Consider the following 9,962-nt stretch of genomic DNA (forward strand, 5'->3'; position numbering starts at 1 on the left):
GACATCTTAACTTACCTGTTTTTGCTTCCGGTTGTCGGTGAACTAACCCCATGAATTCGGTTATACCTCGTTGGTATTCTTCCGTAAGCAATCTCGTGTTCGGATCCAAATGAGGTCGATCGATCCAAGAACGAAAATAATTTGAAGAAGACATATTTTTTATGAATCAAATTCGTGTGTAAATAGAGTAAGAGGGAGGATGAAGATATGGAGTGAATGAAGAGGAAGAGGAGTGCTTGTATTTATAGGTTAAATCCTGCCGACAGACCGAGGAAATTCCGACGGAATTCCGACGCCAACGGCTAGTTCGTCGGAATTTCCCGGAATTTTGTAAAATCCCCAAACGGCTCTCCAACGGCTATAATATTTCCTCGGAATTCATCGGTTTTTTCCGAGGAAATATATTTCCTCGGAATTTCCTCGGAATATTCCGACGGATTGATATTTCCTCGGAATTCCGTCGGTATATTCCGAGGAAACCAAATTTTGTGTTTCCTCAGAATTTCCTCGGAAATTCCTCGGGATATTCCGAGGATTTCATTTTCCGTCGGAATGTCCGTCAGAATATCGCTGTTTTCTTGTAGTGATGCTCCGGAATAAATATACAGGGGATAATTATATTTAACATGTGTCACTTGACACCCCTCGCACCAACTCGTGGATCGGCCTCTGGTCTTTGTTTGGGAATAAATGATTTACATAAAGTCACATAAGAAGCATGCGTCTAATCTGTAAGCGTAAAAATAAATAAATTTTTAGATATACCATATACATATATATTTGATATATGCCCGTAATTAAAATTTCAACAAAGTACTTCCGTCTCGGTAGGCCTGAGACTTTTATCCGAGATCCAGATTCGATCCGAGATTCGATCCGGATCCGATCTGAAAATCCGGATATCCAGAGAGGCCGAATCCGGATCCGGATAGTAAAATGTTGGATCCGTCAAAGCCGGATCCGGATCCGGATACCTTAATTTTTTAGTCCGGATATCCGGATCCGTAATTTTTATTAATAACTATTTCAAAATAGTAATATCTATATATAAAAATTAATTTATTTAATATATTTTTATTTTTACAATAGTATATATAAATTTTATGTAAATTTTGTAATATTATACATAGAAATAATTAAAAAAAATTATATATTTTTTTTATTTTTAAATTATTTTAAATATTTTTTATATATTAATATTATTTTTTATTTATTTTAAGGATCCAAATCCGGATCCGGATATCCGCCGGATATTACAATTTTTAGAAGGATATCCGACACCCAGATATCCGACACCCGGATATCCGAGGACCCCAGATCCGGATAAGGATAGTAAAATTATGGATCCGCCGGATAAGGATCCGGATACCTTAAAATTGCCCGGATATCCGATCCGTCTCAGGCCTACGTCTGGGAACGAAGAAAAAGATGTAAAACTATTAGAACACAAGATCTTAATATCTTTATATATAAAAAAGACCTTGAATCACTCCCATTGTGTCACGTCAGCGTTTTGTGGGCTCCACTTTTAATAAGTGTGAAAAAATGTTAAGTCTATGGTTTGAACCCGGGTTATTGAGATATAAACACCAACATTTATACTACTAAGCTAAATGATACTTTGTACATGGATGGTCGAACCTAATATATATTTATGAAGGTCGGAAGCTCTTGCTTCTTGGCTTCCTCTGAGGGTCGGGCCTACAAATACGTTATGGGTTTCATTTTTAAATGAGATTCATCACGTTATATGAAAAAAAACTTAAGTTTGCAACAATTATAGTTTTCTCATATTGTAAACTGTTGTCGTTTAACATGAATTTGAGTTCTTTTCATCAATGTCTCAAACAAGTCTGAGTTACAGAGTTGCGTCATGTGTCTGTTCGTAATCTATTTTTTCACCGGTGAACTCTTCATGTCCACATCTTAAATCGCTTGATCATAAATGTTCCTGATTTGTAGCCCATATATAAATCCTATATATATGATTCTCATCTTTGATGAACCCAATCTGCATCTCCAACAAACTCATTGATTCCTCTTAAATTTAACCAACTTCTAGAAAATGTTTCTCTCTACCTTTCCAATTCGTCAAACCGGCGTCTCGGCGTCCGTCACTCAACCTTCGAATCTCTCCGTCTTGGTCATAGTTGTCAGAGCATAGCCTCTGGCTTCCTCACTTCTGGGATTCCCTGAACTTCAAGAAAGACAGGGAGTTTGTGGGAATCACGGTTCTCTTCCTTGATGAAAAGGTAAGTTAATCTTCGATCTATAACACTTATTTAACATAATTGTTTTAATTTATTTCCTGATTCTTTGTTGAATAATATTATTTACAGATTCCGTGATTCATGGGTTTACTCCCGTCGGACGTGCTAATCATTACATGTCATCTTTGAAAGCTGGTTCCATTGTGAAAGTTGATCGTTTTGAGGTTTCTAGGTGCTCAAGCATGTACAAGATAACTGATCATCCATTCCTCATTCGTTTCATCTCACTAAACATTATTGATGAAGTCATCATTTATTGATGATGTCATCACGGGTGCTCCTCGGATCAATCTCCAGTCAAGATTAGTCTGTTCGACCATCTCCAAGTGATTGCGAACACAAACCTAGAACTCCTAGGTATATTATCATATTGCATCTGGGTTTATATTATGTTTTGATATCATAACTGATATTTAAACTCACAGATGTGGTTGGGCAAATCCGTTCTGTCCAAGACTCTGGCCTCACCAAAGAAACAACCCGAGTCGTTATCCGTCTCCTCATTGATCCGTAAGAAACAATCAACACATAATTCCCTTTATATTACTGTCTATATTGTGCTAACATCAATAATCAAAAATATTTCATACCCAAGATTTTTGGTCGTCTATTTATCTCTCTTACTTATCAATCTAATTTTACACAAATCGTTATTTTACTGTTTAAAAGAAACCACAATAACCCAAACAATCAAAACATAAAAAACTAGAATCCCAAAAAAGACGATTCATTAATGATCACCTCTCTTTTTGTCTAATCTTACAAATAAACTTTAAAACAAATATACCAAACCAATCAACTCAACTAAAACTCAACGACACATACATTGAGCCAGCTAAACAAATATAAACTACAAGGCCAAATATTTAACAATTTACAAACTTACTTTCACAGATGCTTACGAAGAAGACGAAGACGACAACCAAGATCAGTGAAATTACCTAAACAAAAAAGCAGAGTAAGTTACAAACTCTGATAAATACAACTAACAATGATTTTTGTTTACATATTATCCATCAAATAAAAGAGAAATAAACACAACCACACAAGGAGATACAAGAGACAATCCCAACAGACACAAAGGTGGCAACAACATCTCCACCTGCTCACTCCTCTTGTCTTATAAAAATATCTTATATGCTCAATGACAACATGCCAACGCTATTGTCTTCTTATGAGAAATACATATATTCGTTTAAAACTCATTAAGACCCAAATACTAATTGTAACTCATTTTATAGTTATTTCTACAAGTCTTCATATATTTGTTTTGAAGGTCTGGTAAAAACAACAAGTTTAAAAGTAAAAAAACATATAACCAACATAATAAGAATAAAAAAAATTATTACTTAATACACACAACTTAAACAACTAAACTGGAGAAAAAATATTCAGAAACAAAAGGTACTCTCAACAACCTTAATATAATTTATGTAATCTCAACATTACAAGTAACAAATTAAAAAGACAAACAAACAATAAGTCTCAGTGACACAGCAAGCAACAACACGAACTATATCAATCACATTACTAACACAGTTTAGTCTTTCATGAGTGGAGAACAGTGCATACACAGTATATCATCACAACTATAACTCTATAACAATAAAAAAAAAACTTAAAAAACAATGATCAACCCAAAACGCAAAATTCACAGTTACAATAACTCTAACAAATATTGAGATAAAACAAGAAATATGTCTACAACCCGGCGTTTGTGCAGAGGCAATGCCCCTAGTATATATAACTGAAGGTAAAGTTTTTAGTACACGGTTTAAATATAATCCAATTCGTAATATTTAAGTCAATCCTATCAATATCCAAAGTTGTTAATATGTGATCAAGTAAGACAAACATAAAAGTAGATACAAAATATTTTTATTACAATTAAGACTTATAGAAAGTAAGGTGAGAGTTCCTTCTCCAACACATAAAAATCCACTCACAACCAAAACAAATGGCTACATATCACTTTCGCTGACGGCAAGATCTTGCACTTGAAGTAAAAGAAATACTCAATTCCTCATCATTCTAGTTCGTTAGTTAAGTAAATGAAATATATATATATATTTAAGAAATTATATATTCTTTAGTCCTTTTCGTTTTTTCCTGGTTTGATTCCATTGGAAGTAATTCTGATTAAGTTTGTTCATTTGGTTCCAAAAATCAGATACAAAAATGAATAAATTTTATAATAATATCATTTAACTATTTAAAACTGTAATCTTGATACATTGGAAACTTATGAAGATTATGTCTCTACTGTTAGAGTTTGTTTGGTTTACTTTGTTTACTTTATTTGAGGATATATAAAACCATTTTATCTACAAAGCTCCTTGGTACGTTTTGCTTAAAATTTCTTCCTTTACCAATAAGCAAATAATAATTAACAATAATCAGAGTCGTCCTCTTCACCAATAAACAACTATAATCTTCACAAAAGGCTTCTTAAGAACCACCACTTCTCCTCTCTTCTGAACATAAAAACCAAACACGCACCTAATTCACAAACAGAGAAATAAAAGAAATTGAAGCTAGAAGAAAAGAAAATGAGCACAGCGAGATTCATCAAGTGTGTGACGGTCGGAGATGGAGCTGTGGGGAAGACTTGTATGCTGATTTCATATACCAGCAATACTTTTCCTACGGTAAATAAGTTATTGTTAATTTTTAACAATTTGTTGTTCCCATGAATACTTTCAAACTGATGTTATAATTTTTATGTTAGTCTCTTGAAGATTTTTACTGGCTTTTACGAATTCCATTTTATGCTAAATACTGCTGGTACATATTCATGAAGAGTATTCTCATACCAATGTCTTTGTTTTTATGTTGACGTACCAAAGAAAACAATCTTGATGTGTAATTATATTTTTTTACAGAATTAAGTAGGTAGAAGACTAGAAGGGAATGTAAATATTTCTTTATAATATTATTGGACACAAATCCGAAACCAAAGCTAAATTATTGTATTTTTCTATCCATTTCCTTAAAATTAGCATCGTTCTTATGTACTTATATGTTTGGGATATAAATTATTTTATATATAATTTATCACAGGATTACGTTCCGACAGTTTTTGACAATTTCAGTGCGAATGTGGTGGTCGATGGAAGTACTGTCAACCTCGGCCTGTGGGATACTGCTGGTAAATAGTTATTTTGTATTAAAATTGACAAATATGAATATTATTTTTGCTCAAAAAAATGAATATTAGTTTTGGTAATTAGTATCAATGTGGAATTATATCAGGGCAGGAAGATTATAACAGGCTTCGGCCTTTGAGTTACAGAGGAGCAGATGTGTTTTTATTGGCATTTTCCCTAATTAGCAAGGCCAGTTACGAGAACATTTACAAAAAGGTAGCTTTTAAAATCTGCATATGATTTTTTAAAATGATAATAGAACAGTTTTATTCGTTGTCGATATTAATTATATTAATTTATTGATTAATAGTGGCTTCCGGAGCTGAAACATTATGCGCCTAGCATCCCCATTGTACTCGTCGGAACCAAGTTAGGTAATAAAACGTTTCTCTTTTACGGTATTTCCAACTCCATTTTATTTTTCATTTTAAAGCAAATTTTAGAGTAAAAATGTTTCAACAGTACTATATTCTTCATTATAAAATAGAGCGAAAATAAGTTTATTCTATATATATAAAGTAAGTTGTTTATTTTTGGTTTATTATTCTATTTTTCACTCTAAAATAGAGTACCATTGTAGAATACCATTAAAGTATAACTCAAATTTATTATAGAATATAACTCAATTTTATTATAAAATAAAAAACAGAGTAAATCATCGGAAATTGTCTTTTGGTTTCTAAGAGTATTTATTAACATTTGCTTAAATAAATCCGTCGATCATAAAACGAAACATTTCATAACCATGCAATGGTTTTAATATTTGCTTTAATTGTGAAATTAATTTCTTACAAAATGAAAATGATTTCTATTTATATCCTTTTTTGTCAACTTCTATTTATATCCTTTTCAATTCTAATAAAAAATAAATTCTAATGAAAAAATTATGTTAAATATTCATCATCTGATCTGCTCTATAGGCTTGTACGGTTGTACCTATGTATCCTTGGTTTTTAATTTACTCATTCCAATATATTCTGCATATTATTTTTCATTTCTACAGTTTCATGTTTATGTAGCTTATAAACATATACTGCAACCAGATTGCAGGAAAATAATAAGGCCGTAACTGATAGCCCGCTGGGGTTATTAATGTGGCTTATAAGCAATAGCCCAGTTACGCTTTATCTATATATATAAAGTTAGCTTTTTCTCTTCTTCACACAAGTGGTAGAAAGTTTTTCGACACGTGTCATCATTTTTTTTTACATTTTAGGTTTTTTTTCTTTTAGATTATTGTAATTTGGCCAAGTACTTTCTAATTGTGCACCATCAAATCATTTTCGTACTAACTATTATCGTGTGAAGTTTGATAATCTATTTTATTGTTTACTAAAATTCAAGATGAATAAAGAAATAAAAAAAAAAATTTTACATATTTAATTTATTCACAACTAAAAATAAAATAAATTTTTGTTATTTTATTATTTTTACCATTTTCTATTATTTAATTTACAAATTATATATTTATTTAACTATTAAAAATATAAAATGACGAAACTAATAAGAAGAAATTAGAGTGAAATACATAATCTAAACATAAACTTTCCACAGCCACATAGAAAAAAGCAAAATACCATAGTAACACTAACTCAATAAAGGTTTGGAGCTGAAAAGAGATCACCAAAGAAGACAAACCTATCCCATCTTACCATAGAATGTCTTGGCTAGAACAAGCATATGTCAGAAAAAAGGTAAAAAGATAAAATATGAGACAACGCAATCTCCGGAACACAAAGGATCGCGATCGAGCACCTGTGCAAAAAACCAAAAAAAGCCAGGTAGAGAAAAAATAATCATCGGAAGAACAAAGTCACCACGAAAAAAAAACACATGTCTAAAGCATCGGAAGCACAACCACTAGCTAAGAGATAAGAAGCACCTCAGAAACTAAACAAGCACATACAAAGCGCCCATGCCAGCGAAGAACCATGAAACTTTGAATAGAAGAAACCAAAGCTCCAAAAAACTAACTCCACACACCTACACCAAAGGATGCATGAGAAGAAGATAAACAACCTGAGTGGGGAGAATGAAAGCCAATCACCGAGAAACCAAAGTTTAAGCTTGAGACCATAAACAACCTTCCAAGCGCACAAAGGGAGAGCCACCAGAGACATGATCAGCGATGAAAGGTGCAACGACATGAGAGAACAAAGAGATAAAAAGAGACAAAATAAAATCAACAAACCGTGGAGCCATCCTTGAGCTATGAAAAACCGCAACGAAACCAGTTCAGCAAAAATCAGATCTTGAAAACCAAGACGAGTAGAGACTATCGACAACAAACCAACGACGAGGAAGACAACATCAATGGCAACTAAACTCTGACCCAACCCAACTAAACTTTTAACCTTAGCCAAAATCTAAAGAAAAAGATGACCAATATTGATAGAAATAACCTAGAAACAAGTGCACAATATGGAACTAATATGCCTGATATATAACAAATACCATATAATCTCACAGAAAAAATGTGAGGAAAAACAAGAGCAGATGGGTGAGTCTTTTCCCAGTGATGGTGAGAAGGACTGCACACCGGAGAGGTAAACGAAATACATAGATGGCGACGGCTCAAGGTCAAAATATGGGAGAGAGTGCAAAAAACATCTAAAAAGTGTAATGTGAAAAAATGTGAAAAATTAAAATACAATTTTGACGCCGTTAATCTTAGAATCAACAAATGTCTAAACGCAAAGTTATTGAAATTCAATATGTTTTACATCAGAAACTCACTTCACTACTAACAAATAGTATTATACATACAACAACATATTATTAAAAACACAAACACATAATATATTAACTTATTAACTACTACTACATAACATAATAAAAAACCAAATAATGCTTTTCACAAATAAATATTAACCACATAATCACATCATCCAAAAATCATATTTAAGAACAAAAAAACAATATTCCGCGCGAAGCGCGGACAACCCCCTTAGTACTCTATAAATTTCCTTTAGTTTATCTAATCTTTAATCAGTAAAGTATATTTTGTTGGTGGAATAAATGTAAAAATACAGATTTGAGGGATGACAAACAGTTCTTGAAAGATCATCCAGGAGCAGCTTCAATAACAACTGCCCAGGTATCCTTATAAAGATAAATATATTTGTCTATATGTTACAAAGTCATAACTGAGAGTGTAATATTATCAATGAATTCGAGTAACAGGGAGAGGAATTAAGAAAGATGATTGGAGCCATCAAGTACTTAGAATGCAGCTCCAAAACCCAGCAGGTATATAATTTTATATGAGTATATTTAAATATTTTACATTAGGTTGAAATAAATAAGAGTAAATTAAGTAAGCTCAAAAGTTTTTTTCCTTTGTCAAAATGTAATAGAATGTGAAGGCAGTGTTTGATACAGCGATCCGGGTAGCGTTGAGGCCTCCAAAGGCAAAGAAGAAGATAAAGCCATTGAGGACCAAAAGATCAAGAACATGCTTTTTCTTCTAATATTCACCATTTAAATAAAACTTATATATATACACATGTATTTCACTTGTTTTTTGTTATATTTGTAGTGACAAAAAGGGATTCATTAGCCATACACAGTTGTATGTCATATGTTATCTCTCTCTTCTCTCTTGCGTAGCATTCTATAAATTTCTATTATAGGATTTGCTTTTCCAATTTCTATCGGATTTAATCTCTTTTCGTCCATTTGTGATATCTGTCGTCTTTGTGGCACGGAATTAGTTTCTTTTTTTGTCAAGCTGGCCTAAGAATCTCTGTTATGTAGACTAGCTATGGTCATGGAGTTATGATGATAATCAAGATGATTTGTGGTGAATTCAAGGTGAAGGATTAGAGAAACCAGCCTCTGTTATGGAAGCTTCAGATGCTTAATGGAAAGTCTAAGCTGGTGAAAGTCTAAGCTGGTGAACCGCAAGATACGTATTAGCTTCAACAAAGAGAAGCCACCATGAAAAGGCCATGGAACCTAGCTTAACCAAGGCTGAGGAGGATACGATCAATATTTCAACCATAAACTCCAATGATCAAAGTAGAAACTAGGAGCTCATACGTAAATCACACCAAGAGAACGATGACGGCTTTTTAGGGCAGAGCCGCCGGGAATTTGAGTTGGAAACGATTTAAGTTCGTCTAAAAAATGTGCCTGAAGTCGGTATATATATATTATATGTACTAGATTTTTTAACCGCGCTACGCGCGGATAAGATATTATATGTATTTCTCAATTCTAAAAAAAATAAAGTATAATATTGTAATACTTTATTTAAAGAATAACTACATAACATAAATATATTTTTAAAATTTTCTTTGTGGAAATCATTATGTTGTTTGATTGTTGTACTTGATTCACATATTTGCATAGATATTTGTGATAGATAAATAACTATATTTTTACTATCAGTAAATAATATATACTTATTATATAATATAAGAAAAATAAAATTATTTACTTTTTAAACAAACTTGTCTCATGTTGGGGACTCGGTTATAGACATATCATATTCGAAAAAGTCATTTTTACAGTTATCAATAATCTTAATAGTCAAGAAACAAAT

At 32.3% G+C, this 9,962-nt stretch overlaps 1 protein-coding gene across 1 annotated transcript; it reads left to right on the forward strand.

Annotated features, from left to right (window-relative positions):
• The first annotated feature begins 4,625 nt into the window (after positions 1-4,625).
• LOC106322988 (rac-like GTP-binding protein ARAC2) lies at positions 4,626-9,011 on the forward strand. The gene is made up of 7 exons (XM_013761136.1): positions 4,626-4,918; positions 5,331-5,418; positions 5,523-5,632; positions 5,727-5,790; positions 8,449-8,513; positions 8,600-8,665; positions 8,773-9,011. Exons 1-7 carry the CDS (start codon positions 4,820-4,822, stop codon positions 8,884-8,886), a joined length of 606 nt encoding a protein of 201 aa, XP_013616590.1. The 5' UTR covers positions 4,626-4,819; the 3' UTR covers positions 8,887-9,011.
• Positions 9,012-9,962: the final 951 nt, after the last annotated feature.

This window comes from Brassica oleracea, chromosome C2 (assembly GCF_000695525.1).
Source record: "Brassica oleracea var. oleracea cultivar TO1000 chromosome C2, BOL, whole genome shotgun sequence".
Lineage (NCBI taxonomy): Eukaryota > Viridiplantae > Streptophyta > Magnoliopsida > Brassicales > Brassicaceae > Brassica > Brassica oleracea.